General features: G+C 45.3%; 1 protein-coding gene across 1 annotated transcript in view; it reads right to left on the bottom strand.

Annotated features, from left to right (window-relative positions):
- Nucleotides 1–17,630, bottom strand: part of DGKQ (diacylglycerol kinase theta) — a 322,011-nt gene that overhangs the window by 126,896 nt on the left and 177,485 nt on the right. The window contains exon 4 of the mRNA XM_063914615.1: nucleotides 16,174–16,259. Coding sequence (XP_063770685.1) covers nucleotides 16,174–16,259 — 86 coding nt within the window. The remainder of the gene's footprint in view (nucleotides 1–16,173; nucleotides 16,260–17,630) is intronic.

Below are 17,630 nucleotides of genomic sequence, written 5' to 3'. Positions count from 1 at the left end.
CCATAGCATCAATGCCTTCATCTTGCAGGAACTACTGACACACTCCAGCCACATGAAGTCTAGTATTGTCTTGCATTAGGAGGAACCCAGGGCCAACCGCACCAGCATATGGTTTCACAAGGGGTCTAAGGATATCATCTCAGTACCTAATGGCAGTCAGGCTACCCCTGGCGAGCACATGGAGGACTGTGTGGCCCCCCAAAGAAATGCCACTCCACACTATTACTGACCCACTGCCAAACCGGTCATGCTGGAGGATGTTGCAGGCAGCAGAACGTTCTCCTTGGCATCTCCAGACTCTGTCACGTGCTCAGTGAGAACCTGCTTTCATCTGTAAAGAGCACAGGGCGCCAGTGGGGAATTTGCCAATCTTGGTGTTCTCTGGCAAATGCCAAACGTCCTGCACGGTGTTGGGCTGTAAGCACAACCCCAACCTGTGGACGTCAGGCCCTCATACCACCCTCATGGAGTCTGTTTCTGATCGTTTGAGTAGACACATGCACATTTGTGGCTTGCTGGAGGTCATTTTGCAGGGCTCTTGTAGTGCTCCTCCTGTTGCTCCTTGCACAAAGGCGGAGGTAGCGGTCCTGCTGCTGGGTTGTTGCCCTGCTACGGCCTCCTCCTCGTCTCCTGATGTACCGGCCTGTCTTCTGGTAGCGCCTCCATGCTCTGGACACTACGCTAACAGACACAGCAAACCTTCTTGCCACAGCTCACATTGATGTGCCATCCTGGATGAGCTGCACTACCTGAGCCACTTGTGTGGGTTGTAAACTCCGTCTCATGCTACCACTAGAGTGAAAGCAACGCCAGCTTTCAAAAGTGACCAAAACATCAGCCAGAAAGCATAGGAGCTGAGAAGTGGTCTGTGGTCACCACCTGCAGAACAACTCCTTTATTGGTGGTGTCTTGCTAAATGCCTATAATTTCCACCTGTTGTCTATTCCATTTGCACAACAGCATGTGAAATTGATTGTCAATCAGTGTTGCTTCCTAAGTGGACAGTTTGATTTCACAGAAGTGTGATTGACACTGTTACATTGTGTTAAGTGTTCCCTTTATTTTTTTGAGCAGTGTATATTTCTATATATACAAAAGTGTGTATAGCATGTATGTATTTCTATCTATCTATACCGTGTGCGGCTTTATAGATATATAAGTAAGTGTGTGTGTGTGTGTGTGTATATATGTATGCAAATGTGTGTATATCTGTATAGGCAAACGTGGGGGGGGGGGTTCTGGTTGCCTGGAAACCCCCCTCCTCTCTGCAAGTTTCTCAAATTATAACAATAATAGCAATAGTATATAATACGATTACTAGAGCTGCTGCCACATCATGCAGGTTATGGAACAGAGTCGAGCTACTGCACATGCTCAGTGGTAGCAACAACTTCTATCAAGTTTGCTCTATGTGAGGATCTGAGTCCTCACTCCGTGCTCTGGACCAGAGAGTAGCTACCAGGAAGAGGAGACAGGAGCTTACCATGTGGTGGGAGAATGTGTGCTTAGAAAGTGCAGTACTGGTTCTACTATAGTTGTGTACTTTATTTATAGTTTGTTTAACCTTTTATAGTTTGTTTAACCTTTTCCTGACCATGTCTATATAAATTTAAAGTTTGATACAGCCCATACTATAGACCATCTAAAGTTTTAAATATTAATACTGTATTCCATTCAGTATCCAGTGTATAAAAAGACTAATGTGTACATTAATGTCCAGGCACGTTGCTAGGTTCTTCTACCGCTCCCACAGTCTCCTGCACTTACTCCAATGTCCTGCAGAGTGGGAGATTGTGGACTACATTTGGAAAACCCTCTCTAGAAATCCTGCGCTTGCCACTGACATGCCCAGTCATCGCGTGCTGTATCTTTGTTGTAAAAGCCAGGATGTGCCACTCATGTTACACTCCTTTCAGACCGCCAGCTTCTAACACGGATTATGAGCACATGAGCGTGCATAACCCGTGTCGCTGGGCCCGTGTTGTGTGAAAGGGCCCAGTTGGAAATAATCCGGGTCGAGCGACTCGGTATTCCAACTCGGGTAGCAAGCAGGGATGAACTCATGTTCAACCCGGACTACTGTGCGGTGTGAACGAGGAGCCGGGTCGATGCATTCCCATTTCCCATTCAATATGCCGGGTTGCAGACAGCGGCGGCAGGGCGCCTGAGGCAGGTCGCACCCTGGGAGCTCCTGTGTTAGGCTCCCGGGTGCGACTCGCCTCAGGCGGTCTGAAAGGGGTATTAGTGGCTACTGAGGAGGCTGCTTGTGCAACTCATAGAAGGCACCCAGGTATTTGATTTTTTTTAAACGGAGTGTCGGTTATGAACTTATAGAGATATTCTGCACAAACATACATGTGGCTTCCGGGTCTCTGCGGGTATTCAGTATGGTATCCCGGCTGACGGGATGCCGGCGGTCAGAATACCGACGCCGTCATCACGATAGTGTAAATCCCGACAGGGGGAGCTAAGACTGCTAAATATTTCCACTGTACTGTACCATATGCCATCTTGGAGTGTAAACGAGTTGGACAAACACATACTGCCCTGTGTGTTGTCCTACTTAATAAATATGTATAATCATTTTTTACTCTTAAATTGGCTATCAACAAATGAGGGTTATAAATTATAACCAATCCCAAAAATAAAATGAAACAGACGAGTGGCGGCCATTACTGTTGTGCCTAGGGACGCCCTCACCCCTAAATCCGCCCCTGTGCCTAACCCTAGCCCCCTTTCCTGCAACCTAACCATAACCCCCCAAGCCTAACTCTGCTACTCCAGCGTAAGAATTCCTCCCCTATCTCTAATCCTAAAGCTGGGTACACACTCTGCAATATATTGGCCAATATATTGTTCTGCAGCGGAACAGAACGATATATCGGCCACATTGTTTAGTTTGTACGCACTATATGTGCGTCTCCGCGGTCGTTAGCAATGGCTTCTGGTCGCCCTTGCTGCAGGGCTGACAGAAGACATCGCTAACGAGGGCCATGCTGCAGCATTGCCGTCGGTATCAACAAGTGAGTATGCACTTGCCAATGCTGGGTCCCATAGGCTGTCGGATCGGCTGGGTACACGCATTGTTAAGTGTGTACCCAGCTTTACCCTCTGTAGTGCCTAAGCCTAATTTCCCCTTACCACAACCTAACCCTATCCTCCCACTCACAGCCTAACCCTAATTCCACCTTGCCCACAGCCTAACCCTATCCTCCCACTCGCAGCCTAAACCTAATTCCCCCCACCCCGCAGCCTAACTCTATCCTCCCACTCACAGCCTAACCCTAATTCCCCCCACCCCACAGCCTAACCCTATCCTCCCACTCACAGCCTAACCCTAATTCCCTCTACCCCGCAGCCTAGCCCTATCCTCCCACTCACAGCCTAACCCTAATTCCACGTTCCCCGCAGCCTAACCCTATCCTCTCACTCACAGCCCAACCCTAATTCCACGTTCCCCGCAGCCTAACCATATCTTCCCACTCACAGCCTAACCCTAATTCCCCCTTCCCCACAGCCTAACCCTATCTTCCCACTCACAGCCTAACCCTAATTCCCCTTTCCCGCAGCCTAACCCTATCTTCCCACTCACAGCCTAACCCTAATTCCCCCTTCCCCGCAGCCTAACCCTATCCTCCTCCCCACGGCCTAACCCTATTGTTGACATTCTGACAATGTCGACATTATCATGTCAACATAATTAATGTTGTCATTATGACAGTCCACATATATGACTTCAATCCTTTTAAGTGTGCCTCAAGCTCCTGTCCCCTCCCAATTTAACAGACATTGCCTGCCGACATTTGAAGAGTATTGACATTATTAATGTTAATATTGTCAATGTCACCCTACTGACTACTTCCTGACTGAAGCTTGTCACAGAGGGGACCAGACCTTATAGTGAGCAGAGTACTCCCTGAGTAAAGTACCTCAGCACCTCCTCTGCACTGTGTCACGTCCCGCCACACCCAAAGGGACAATGTCAGCACACAGGGGCAGAGCAGCTCCCTGACTGACTGACTGACTGACTGAAAGACCTATCACCTGAGAGGGTTGATATTGAGGTAGATAATCTGAATTCTAGTCAGGTTTTCATAATTATAATATGTGGGGTCTGGAGGGGATATTTATGGATTTATATTTATGTGTGTATATGCATACATGTGCTCCGGGTGACAGATGGGGCCTCCCCGCTCCGTCCGTGAGGGAGCTGCAGCAGCGTGATCAATGAAGGGTGATGATAAAGCATCAACGCTCTTCAGCGGCGGCGGCGTGGACCAAGCCTGGGTCTGCCTCCTGCATTGGCTATGCTTCACTATAGCTCAGCTACAGGCTCAGTGTGTCTGTGTTGGCACACTGGCTGCTATGCACCCAGTATAGTGGGAACCGGGTGGACAGTGGAGGGAGTAAAGTACAGAATTGGGGCAGTGTATGGTGTGCTCAGTTAACCCAGGCATTCTTCCAGTGAGGTGTCTGACCAGAGTCACTGCCAACGCCCAGTACTAAAAAGTGTGTGTTCTGTTAAGTACTGATAATAGATTATATGACAAGCACTCATGTTTGTTATAATATATGAACGGTCACTGCAAAGCTCTCTGTTTTATATGGCAGTCACTGTAATGCTGTCTGTATTATATGACAGTCCCTACAATGCTCTGTGTATTGTATGGCAGTCATTGATGCTTTCCTATTATATGGTAGTCACTGCAATGTTCTCTAGTATATGGTAGTCACTGTGATGCTCTCTGTATTATATGGTGTCACTGAGATGTTCACTTTTCTTTGTTATAGCTCTACTATGTAGTTTTTGAAGCGAGATGTAAACTATGCCCTCCATGGAGATAGCCACACCCATGGCACAGGACACACCACATATGTAGACCACACCCACACTACATTGGACACCTCCCACATCACTAGCCACATCGGCACAGGGATTGTCACACCCCCTGCAGCATCACATAATAGGCCCTTCATAACTTTCAGCTCCAGGCCCATGTGGACATTAATCTGGCACCCACTTGCTTCCCACCATGCATACAGAGACCCAGCTATGTTACCTGCAGTGTGCTTCCCACCACACACACACAGACCCAGCTGTGCTACCTGCCGTGTGCTTCCCACCATGCACACAGAGACCCAGCTGTGCTACCTGCCATGTGCTTCACACCACGCATACAGCGATCCATCTGTGCTACCTGCAGTGTACTTCCCACCATGCACAAGGGGAACCCAGAAGGCTTGTGCAAGTATACGCCGATGGTGATCACCTTTGCCAACTTGATACTTTTAATTGGCTGATTTTCACTGAGTCACTTAGATCAGGCATGGTACCAAAGGACTGGTTATAGCGGATGTGGTCCCAATATCTAAATAGGGTATTAAAACTTCATCCGGGTAATTACAGACCCGTTAGTCTGACGTCAATGGTGGGGAAACTATTGGAGAGTATACTAAGGGGGACAGCATAAAGGACTACTTGGAGAACACCCATTCTATTAATAAGAACCAACATGGTTTTGTGAGAAATGGGTCATGCCAAACTAATTTGATTAGCTTTTATGAGATAGTAAGCAACAATCTGGACCAGGGCAATGCAACAGATGTGGTCTATCTGGATTTTCCAAAAGCTTTCGACAGTTCCTCACAGGAGGCTGATTTTCAAATTAAGGGAGCTCGGTATAGGAGACACTATTTGTACATGGGTGAGTAATTGGCTTGATAACAGGGAACAGTGCATAGTAAATAATAGGATGTTTTCCACCTGGGCTAAAGTCATTAGTGGAATACCGCAGGGATCTGTGCTGGGGCCACTATTGTTTAATATATTTATGAATGAATTAGGAGTAGGACTAGAACGCACAATGTAAATTTTTGCAGAAGATACTAAAATATGTAGGGCAGGCATGTCAAACTCGTGGCCCCCCAGCTGTTGTGAAACTACAAGTCCCAGCATGCTTTGCCAGCATACCTTCCACTGATCAGATGGTAAAGCATGCTGGGACTTGTAGTTTCACAACAGCTGGATCACCATGAGTTTGACATGCCTGTAGGGCAGCGTTTTTCAACCGCTGTGCAGCGGCACACTCGGGTGCCGCCAGCGGTTGTCAGGTGTGCCGCAGCCTGCTGGTCACCAGCCACCAGAGATGCCCTGCACAGTGCTCCACCCAGTGTCAGAACTACTAGCGGTGCAGCCACACAGCCGGCAACAGTATCAGCAAGCTTCATTACTAAATGAGACGATGCCGGCGACCTCCGGGCCATAAAGGAAGCAGTTCTGGAAGAATGTAAGCGGAGGGGGAAGCCTGCTCCCCGCTCCGTAGTCAGTTCTGTCCCCTGAGCAGTGTTGCACAGATGTCATGTCACGACGCTGCTGCCAAATGTTTGCCGCCACGCTGTCACAGAAGAGAGGAGACCCACGCGTCTGGTGAATGTAAGTGTGAAGGAGTGTACAGGCTGTCAAGACAGAGCAGAACAGCAGAACAAGGTAAGTTACCTGGGGTAGCAGGGAGTTTGAAGGGCCGGAGCAGCACATTAATGGCCATACATGAGGGGGGGGAGGAGACGCAGTATTGGGAAAACGGTGTCGACCTAGACACTTTCGACCTAAGTCAACACCTGAAATAGGTCGACACAAGCATTAGGTCGACATGAGCTTTTTTGGGGGGAAATTGGTGTCGTTTTCTTCATACAGTGACCGGGAACCCCAATTAGTGCACCGTGTCACCTCCCATGGCTCGCTTCACTCGACATGCTTTGGGATAGGTGATTCGCTGCGCTCGGCACAGGTTACCGTTCCCAAATGTAGTCCATGTGTATCGTAAGGAAGTATGAAAAAGTTCAAAAAATGAAAAACTTAAAAAATAAAATATCCTCAGAACCTATGTTTCCTCTCAATGATAGTCCAACACAATAAGTTTATCCAACTGAAACTGTGCAGTTCTTTATAGCAAATACATTATAGATACTTCGTTCTATCTATGGTGTAGATGGCCTTATCAGTGTTTGTCTCTGTAGTAGACGGAAATCTAACTGTGCCTCTGATGGAAAGATGCCACCAGAGGTGCAGGTTGCGTGACTGGCATTGTGCCTCACAGGAACAGGGGGCAGCATTATCCTCCTTCAATACTTGTTTTTGGAATAAAGCCACTCTGTCACATCAGTGTTTGCATTGTGTTTCTTATTAGCACATATACTGTGCACCAACAACTCTCCAGATACAGATGTGTCCACATAAAACTTTCCCCAATTTAGCAGTATGCCAAATTAGCCATGCAATTTAATCTGCGACTTAGCCACGCCTTGTTATTTCTCTTAAAATACGCTAATTTATACTAATTATTTTGCAGCTAAAAAAATTGGGAATCTATACAATTGCTACTCGTGGTGGAGCGTCTTAGCCATGCTAAGTATTCTGTGCCAAATGAAGCAAAAAGAGAAAGGTGTATGAGCAGTGCCGTAACTAGGCATTTTAGTGCTGTGTGCAAGAAACCTCATTGGCACCCCCCCCCCCCCCCCATGCAAGATAGGGGCAGTGCGCGCCGTAGGCGCTCGAAAAATATATAGGGGCGTGGCCACAAAATAATACAAATTCATACTATAGTGCACTGTAGTCTCCATTATTCAAATTACACTGCACAGTAGCGCCACTACACCAGGTAGAGACCCTTTTACACATTACGGCAGACAGCGTCCCCCTTTTTACACATTATGGCAGACAGCGTCCCCCTTTTTACACATTACGGCAGCCTGCCCCCCTTTTTACACATTGCGGAGATAGAATAGATAGAGGGATACTTACCATCTCTCCCCGCTGGCAGTCAGGCTCCTCAGTGTTGGCAGATCCCGGGCAGGGGGGAAGGAGGAGGGGGAGGGGGACTGGAGCCGCAGCAGCGCTATGTAATTGGTAGAGGCGCCGCTCCAGCAGTCCCCTCTCCTTCCACATTGGCTGCCCAGTGCCACTACCAATTAAATAGCGCTGCTGCGGCTCCAGTCCCTCTCCCTCCGCCTCCTTCTCCCCTGCCTCCGGCGCTGCTGCTCTCCTCCCCTGCCTCCGTCTTCTCCAGCGTGGCGCAACCAGCAGAGGCGGCTTGTAATGAGTCAATTCGACTCACTACAAGCCGCTGGCCGTTGCGCCCTCAGGGCGAATGCGCTGTGTGCCAGGCACACCTGGCACACACGTAGTTATGGTGCTGTGTATGAGGACACATCTGCAGGTGCTCGGATGCCTTCCTGTATGTTCTATAGTACCTGGGCGCCTACTCGAGGTTCAGTATTTCTCAATAGCCCATGTTGGAGGGGGCACTATGTGCTGTTCATAATGTGACAGATACCATTATGGGTGCAGCCCAGTTAGAGAGGTAGGAGCCAGATGTATGTCCCATGTACATCAATGGTTACTACTTCACTGGATAATATAAATGTGGGAAGTAAAATGTGCAATCTGCTATAATGATTGAAAGGTGGATAACTACAGTATTGCAGATTACGTGTAGAGCTTACTATCTACCTTGGACAATATGTACAGGGATGCGACTCATCCATATACTGATAGGCAAGCTGTGAGTCCCTCCCTCCAGCTATGGTGAATCCATGCACCAAATTATAATAGATGCTTATCCCCCGTTTTGTTTGAAAACATCTCCTTTAATGTAATCTACTTACTACACTCTTCCTGTAATATTTTACACATCTCCATTAATGGTCCCTTTTACCATTTCTCTGTAACTCATTTCTCCTATTCATACTTCCTGCTCCGACAATCTTGTTACCTAACTTTGTGTTGTACAGTGAATTTCTGCCTATGCGGGGCCATCATGAGATCTTCGGCTTCTGTAAGTGTGTGGGTGTGACTTGTTCTGTTGCAAATATCTGCACATTCCACAGTGGTGGTGCCATGGCCTCACTATCTTGGAAGAGTGGCTATGCTGTCCTATTACACCCGAGACCAGGTATTTTGTCCCCACTTAATCTTCTTGGCATCCTTGAGGCAAAACCTCTGCAGCCCAAGTAGCCCTTGTGAATGGTGGGAGCCTGCCGAAGGAGGGCATACAGCATGCGTTGAAGAGGTCAAGTAGCATAGAAGTTGGTTGCTCCAGTTCAGTCTTATTCTTTGCGTTGAGTCAAATCCAGGAGTAGCAAGCAGGGGCAGTGGACCCATTACCTATCACTGCGGCTGGAGGTCTCATATACTCACATTCACAGAGCCGGCTCTAACCAATGTGATGCCCGAGGCAAGATTTTGGCTGGTGCCCCCTAGCACCGCCGCTAGTTTCGCCTCTGACCTTGCACCCCTTTCCAAACACCATCACCCCTCACCCATAGCAGTCATCATTTTGGTGCTCCTGACGCTTTTATTTTAAATAGGAAGAGTCCACACATTCAGGGCACAGCCCAAAAAGGGGTATGAAATTTGCTGGGAAGGAGCATGGCCACACAATAGTACCCCAATTCATATTTCGCCATACAGTAGTACAATATAGGAACAAAGGTGCAGGTGCACCATACACCATTAAAATTATGAATATAACAACCATCATATCCGAGGTTCTTTGCATATATTGGCAATATATGAGCCTGCCCACCTGCTTCACGGTGACCTCGTTTGGACATGTCCCTAACATAATAGGGGTTCACCTCTGGGGCACAGAGCACCCCAAAACCACCCCAGCCGTACCACCCCAGGGCACCACACAAATGAGAGATAGTGAAAAATCAATGTTAAGCAAGTGAGAGAAGCTGCTGAGTGTTAGAAAGAGGATAGCAGTTAGGTGTCAGAGTGTTATAAAGTGAGGTTAGCTGATCAGTGTTACAAGTGTAAAAGATGTGTGAAAAATGCTACATAAATAAAAACAGAACACATTGTGATATAGGTGTTAGAAATAAGTATAAGGTGGTGATGCCCCAAAGTGGCCCAGCCAGAGCAATCCAAGGAGCCCCACCCCACAAAAGTTCACCCACAAACTGACTTTCTATATATTTGAAAGGATCTTACCTATGGCTTGTGTGCAGTCAGCATATGTTCGTTCCCTGTTTAATGCAACTTTATTCACATTATACAGTAGTACCACTTTACCTTATATACGTTACTCCTCACAGTAGTGCCCCTTATTCACATTACATCAAACTGAATTGCTCCTTATTCATATCACACCACACCATATTGCTCTTTATTAACATTAGACCACACAGTAGTGCCTTTCCTATATGGTACGCCACACAGTAGAGCACCTTATACACAATACCATACATTAGTAATGCCTTTATACACATAATACCACAAAGTAAAGTCCCTTACACATGACACACATTATTAGTGTCCTTCTAAACATAATGCGCCTTACACATTATGCCAACCTTTATTAATGCCCTTATACACAGTGCCCTTACTCATATGCTGCACATTATTAAGGCATTTATATACATGACACACATAATGCCCCTAATACCCCTTTTCCACTAGAGTAGCACGGGTCGCAGCCGTGTCGCCTGACACGGCTGCGACCCGTGCTACAGCCCCCTGCAGACAGCGCTCACCAACCCGGCAATTGCCGGGTTGGTGACGCGCTAGTGACGCGGCAGGGGCGGCGCTGGGAGATCACATGATCTCCCAGCGCCGCCTTCCCTATGCACTGTGAACGGGAGCCGTGTCACCTCGACACGGCTCCCGTTCACACTAGACAGCTAGCCGGGTTGAACACGTGTTCAACCCGGCTAGCTACCAGGGTAGGATTCCCGGATCACTTGATCCGGGAATTTGCTGGGGGACCCGTTTCCACTAGGGAAAAACACGGGTAAATGCGCGCCCCCGCGCATTTACCCATGTTTTAAGGAGCTAGTGGAAAAGAGGTATTACTTACACATATGCTGAACACTATTGCCCAACCAACCCACCTGTGCACAGCACTCACACGGCTGCTAACACTGTGATCTCTGCCTCTGGTTGGATACAGATGTATCTCATACATCTTGCCTCAACACACCATGTAGCAGGATATGCCTGGTGTGAGTCAGCTGGCAGCTCTAGGCCAGCTCCGCTAACGTTGGGCAACTTTGTTGACAAAAAATGGTCTTATTTGCAATGCTATGTGACTAAGATGCACAAGCAGCTTCTGCGGATTAAAATTATATGTGGCATACCTATATTCTGTTATATGTGGCATACCTATATTCTGTGTGCAACTGTGGCTGTATCTGCATATGAAATGCTATGTTACAGTGATTTCCAGGAATACACTGTAACATAGCATTTCATATGCAGATACAGCCGCGCTCACACACACAGAATATAGGCATGCTACATATCTTAATCAGCAGAAGCTGCTTGTGCCCCTAGGCATTCCAAATGCCCTAGGCATTTGCCTAGGGCCGGCTCTGCACATTCAGGTCACAGCAAATAGGTTTGGCCTGCTTGGAAGATGCTGACAGGGATGTAAAAAGTAGGGTGGGGCAGATACAAAGGGAATATACAGTATACTAAGCCTTGGAAAAAGACACAGTGGATAGCACCAGCATATTCCACTGCACTTCACAATTGAGAACAAAACAATAATAGAACAGTAATACAACAGACAGACCAAGAGGTAATAAGATTACAATCTATGGAATGACAGGTCATCACAGTGGGTACCAGCATGGCAAGTTGGTGATGCCACATACACAGTTGGAGGATATAGGGTGGTTGGTTGCCACAGTAAGGAAGCTGATCATCTGTACTCAGAGTATAAGGCTTTTAATCTAGCTTAACAAGCTTTTGTAGTACAGCTCAAGTGGTAAAACAAATTTAATAAAGCCCAAAATGTTGGTGAGCTACCTCAGCAGGGGTGGAGGTACACACCGGTAACTTCTTCGGGAAATAATATAGAAGGACACTACTTTTGACAGTGGAAGGTGTTCTAGAAATTCAGGTATTCCATCTACCAAGATGCCACAACAGGATAGCAGACATCCTGAGCAGGAAAATAGCAGATTTGGATCAATTATGATCTTAAGATCCACTGATAATTCAGCGTTTACTGCTCAGTTGAGAAAAGCCTTGTCTATATCCAATAGCAAAGCTAAACAAGAAGCTGGCTATCTTATCGTTTGTAGTTCCACAACACTCAATATATGTTAACGCATTTTCTAGTAGCTATTGTATGTGTTCTCACTATTCCAAAGGGATAATTAGAATATTGAATAAAATAGACACACAAACCATTGCAATCATATCTTGAGGAAGCGATCACAGTTGCTGTAAGCTACAAAACTGGAATATCCCTCACCATCTCCAATAGGAGAGGTTTACCTTTACATATATTTGACAGAGCTGTAGAAAATGTGCCGGGCAGGACAGAGCAACAGATAGAGAGGGTGTAGTGTGAGTGGCCGGCGATCGGGATCCCAGCGCCGGCATGCCGGCAGCGAGGCAAGCTCCTTGCGGGCACGGTGGCGCGTCACGCTATTTATTCTCCCTCAAGGGGGGTCACGGACCCCCAAGAGGGAGAATAGGTGTAGGTATGCCGGGTGTCGGGATTCCGGCGCTGGTATACTAAGCGCCGGGATCCCAACATCTGGCATACTGAATGCCACCCGTTTGAGAAGGGGGTGGGGTGGGGAGACTAGCAGAGCAGCAGAAAGATAATGAGTGGGCCTGAGGGATCAACAATTTAATTTTTGTGTTTCCATTATCAGTTCCAATATTTTCTTTAATTACAGATACTGTATACCGATGATCTGCTTAGATTTTTGGCAAGGACCCAAACAATCATTTATTTTACTCATTGAATCAAATAATAATAGCAAGTCCAGTAAAATTGACATCAGAAGTGAATTATTTGGTTGCTACAATTACTCATGAGAGTACTAAAATAGTGACATCTAAATTTTCAAAAGAAACTGATAATTCACAAATGTGAATAATTATAATCTAATCTAGGGTTAACTAACTCCCTATATAATGACCTGCTACTCTTGCACTAAAAACTTGTGAGATATTCTTTTTTAAAGCAAATTAATTTTGACACTCCCATATTCAAAATTCAAAAATACCAAATATTCTGAAATAGTTATTTTTTTTAGCACAACTGAGAAAGTGAAACCTTTGGTTTATGATGGTTCAATGTAAACAAACTTTGTCTCATGTAAAAAATTATTTAAAATATTGCATAAAAATTACCTTCAGGCTATGTGTAAAAAGGTGTATATGAAACAAATGCATTCTGTGTTTTTCACTTAGGTCCCATCACCAAGATCTCAGTATGGTATGCAAATATTCTATTATACGGAAAAATCTGATATATCCAAAATACTTCTGGTCCCAAGCATTTTGGATATAGGAGACTCAGGGGTATATTTACTAAAGTGCGGGTTTTTAGAAGTGGAGATGTTGCCCATAGCAACCAATCAGATTCTACTTGTCTTTTATGTAGCACCTTCAATAAAACAATAGCTAGAATCTGATTGGTTTCTATGGGCAATTTCTCTACTTCTAAAAACCCCCACTTCAGTAAAATATACCCCTTAATCTGTATTACTAACAAAGCTAATATCTATTATTTGTCAAAAAAAAAAGAAAACCTGGTTGTTACAAGTGTATTAATTGTACAACATGACGGTACATAATATCAGGCAACATAATTCTGGTAAGGTTTACAGCACTTAGCACCATCTTACATGCAACATTAAATTTGTAGTGTATTTAATGTCATGCCTGTCTAGTGTTATCCTTGTGAGCAAAACGGAGCACCAGTTCAAGAAGAAGTAAATGGTACTTCATCGATCGGCCATTTGCTCTGCCTTCAACTCGGACTCTAGTGATCAGTCTGCTGTTGCCTGGAATTTCTATCAATCTCACCATAACTTAATATATGATACAGTCAGAAATATTGATCATATCCCCCTCTGTTCTCTGGGAGATAGATCTACTAAATGAGTTGCTCTTAGTCACAAACCTTTTGGCACATGAGTAGCGGTGATCAGAGAACTTAGAACATGGGTCTCCAACCTGCAGCCCTACCGCAGCTAGAGGGCCACAGGTTGAAGACCCATGACTTAGAGGTTTCAAGACTAAATTTTGTCTACAACAGTTAGAGTTATTCTGTGTGTGATTCCCAGAGACGTAACCCCTCTAAACTAGGATGATCCTTTTTTTTTTTTTTTCACTTTTTATTGATCCAAATGCTCAAACATAGACATGGTACAACATTTTCGTTAATGTTAACAGAGCTTCAAGAGTACAAAATAGGGTGGCCAATCTCGGGATCGGCGTGATACCGGGATTTAGGCCAAATATTGTCCGGGATTGGAAGCTCTAATCCTGGGGATTGAGGGATCAGGCGGCACTTTAAAGCTGGGCAGCATTGAGCATCCGAGTGACCTCTAACTCTGAGGTCACGCAATCACTCACCAGCGCATCACCCGCCGCCGAGGCCGGAAAGCCGTCCATCACCAGCCGCGAAGGTGGATGAAGTTTCCCACCCCCACGCCCCAGCAGTTCGGTGGGGAGAGGGAGTGGGGCGGGGACGAGCAAACTCAAAGTTAAAAGAAAATAAATCCCGGGTATCCCGTGAATCCCGGGATTGACCATTTTTCAATCCAGATACCCGGGATTGGCAACCATAGTCCAAAAGAACCACATGAATAAGTTAAGCAACACAGGTAATAAAGGAGTACCAGCTGCATTATCATGAGTTAAGGAGGGCCCAAAAAGCTAACTGTAAAATTACATAACACAACAGAATTTTTCCAAAAAGTAAGTAGGATAATATTTTACATTTAACTGAATTTGACCTAATTATTCTACCTAACTTTGTACAAGAGCAATCTATTTTATGGTTTCCAGTTGTTATTCAGGGGTCAAGCTGTCCGTGACAACTGTGCAACTCCGCTGTGGGGGTAGCACTTAAAGTAGCGCGTAGATTACGCTTCAACAGTTTGTCCTATTGTTATCCCCCTCTTTGTGACGGTCTACCTTTATCCTTCATTAGTATAATTTTGTTTTAATTTACATTATGTAGTTTGGAGTATTTAAAGAATTATTTAAAAATTTTACATTTTCTTTTTACTAATTCAAACAAGAGTTGAAAATACAAGGCCTTTTTTCCTCTTGGGACCACTTGGTCTAGCATCGGCCTGGTGATAACCCTCTCTCTCTAATGCCTTTTCTAGGGGCAAATGAGCAATTGAATGCGGCAGAGCTCCAACCCATGCTGCTACTGGTTAATAGAGCAGCCAAATGGGAGCATAGCGTGGCCGCTGCTGGGTGCCTGGACTGATCAAGACTGACAGCAAGCCACCTCCAGTCCTAACTTCAGGGCCAGGCAGTGCTGGGCTCTGTGGGGCTGCCCCATGCATGGCCTGCCTTACACTGCTCTGCATCACTGAGGCTGCCCTGATGCTGGTGCAGATGCTGCCCATTATTCTCCTCTACAGTGATACTGACAAGTCAGTCTTCTGTGGGCAGCTAATGTGTGGGTGTGTGTGGGTGTGTGTGGGTGGGTGTGGGTGTGGGTTCCGGTCAAAGGTCATTGTGTTTTATTTATTTTTACTGTGGGGGGCCAAATGTGTTTGTGTTTTTTCCTAGTTAGGCCAATTTGGGTGACCGCCTCAGAGTGAACAGGGCTGATAGCATGTAATATCAGGAGTGGGGTGGCTGATGCTGTAAATGCAGGGGTGCAGGATGCAAAACTGGGGTGTAAGGTCGCAGTTTCCCGTGAGACTCCGCCCCTTGCTATAAGGCTTTGAAGGTCCCGTCTCCTGCTTCCGAAATGTTGAGAGGTATAAGGAAAGGTGAGAGGAGTGCCTTTTGACTGTTCGCACTGGGAGCATATTGTCTATGAACCGACCTGCCCATCTCATCATTATGGAATGTTGAGCACTTCAATGGTAACGTACACAAGTAAGTAACATCCTGCAGGCCACATTGACAACTACAGATAAAGAAAATTATTAGTTTGAATTCACTGTGTAGTTTGTGTACGTCTTACAAACTGTATGGCACTAGATAAAATGAGAGCATTTTATAAATACTGTGTAATAATAATAATAATAATAATAATAATAATAATAATAATAAGTTTAATAGTTAACATCAAGATAGCACATCCCCTCCAATTTTTGCATTGTTCACAGAAATACCAGATCTCTATAAAGCTTCATTTGCAAGCAATAGTTATAAGGGCTTAAGAAACTTACATGATCTTGCTGCGAATCATGATAGCACAGTCGACAGTCACTGCAAGTAAACAAGACACAGTCTGCGTGTACATGGAGTTCACAAACTACAAGAAAATATATAAGAAATACATATTACATACATATATTTTACTATTAAAACCCTTAGGGGGTCTATATTGAATATGAAATGTGCCAGCAAGATCAATAAATAAAAAAAAATAAAAAAAACAACTTGCCAAAATGTTAAATTCGCTTAAGACTGAACAAGAATAAGTTCACGTTTCTGCAGCTCATTTACTGTATCCATGGCTTGGCTAGTCCTTTTGTTGTCCATGCTTAAATCCTAATGATGTCCCAGCTCAAACGTCACAAAATTAGAAAAGACCATGCAAATGTATAAATTACAGAAAGGTGGAGTATGTTCCTAAGAAATATTATAAATATATATATATGTGACTGCTGACTAACATGGACTATTCCCAAACGTGGGTGTCCATGACACCCATGGAGTGGGAATATAACCTTTGCTCGCCACCGAGCCCACAAGGGTCTTCATTCCGCTCCATTAACCCCTCCCACCGCAGGCGGGGATTATATATATATATATATATATATATATATATATATATATATATATATATATGCAATAAAATGGACTCCGGCACTTGGATGTGTCCCTGCACGGGACTGTCTTGCTCAGGTGCCCTCCTCCGTGGACAGCGTCCACATAACATATGAACAGTGAAAAACGAGGCGGCACTCAGAGGCTTCAAAAAAGCAGCAAACTTTGTATTTAGTGCAGATCAACGTTTCGGGGTCTCCCCCTTCGTCAGGATTCATTCCTGACGAAGGGGGAGACCCCGAAACGTTGATCTGCACTAAATACAAAGTTTGCTGCTTTTTTGAAGCCTCTGAGTGCCGCCTCGTTTTTCACTGTTCATATATATATATATATATATATATCAGTGATAGCTAACCTTGACACTCCAGCTGTTGTTGAACTACACATTCCAGCACGCCCTGCATCAGTTTTAGCAAGGCCAAATAGCAAAACTGTAGCAGGACATGCTGGGATGTGTAGTTCAACAACAGCTGGAGTGTCAAGGTTAGCCATCACAGATAGATAGATAGATAGATAGATAGATAGATAGATAGATAGATACTGTAGATAGATAGATAGATTTAGATATTTTGGAATATTGGATAGCAAAGATCGTAAGGGGAGCACTCAAAGCCAACAATTGACAGTTTCTCATATAGTCCTTTTCAGGAACTTCTTTCAAGACGGAGGTCAGACGGAACTTCAATGTTATGGGGTATATGCAATTAGCGGCGAATCGCGGCAAATTATCGGCCGTTTTTCGATTTGACACAATTCGACAGTCTAATTTCGGCAAGTGGGTGCCGAAATTGACCATATGCAATAAAAAACGGATTCGACAGTCCCGCTACCGAAAAACGGCCGATTTGACGGA

This window comes from Pseudophryne corroboree, chromosome 1 (assembly GCF_028390025.1).
Source record: "Pseudophryne corroboree isolate aPseCor3 chromosome 1, aPseCor3.hap2, whole genome shotgun sequence".
NCBI classification, from domain to species: domain Eukaryota; kingdom Metazoa; phylum Chordata; class Amphibia; order Anura; family Myobatrachidae; genus Pseudophryne; species Pseudophryne corroboree.
Note: the sequence above shows the minus strand (reverse complement) of the source record. Positions and strands in the feature narration are given on the sequence as shown.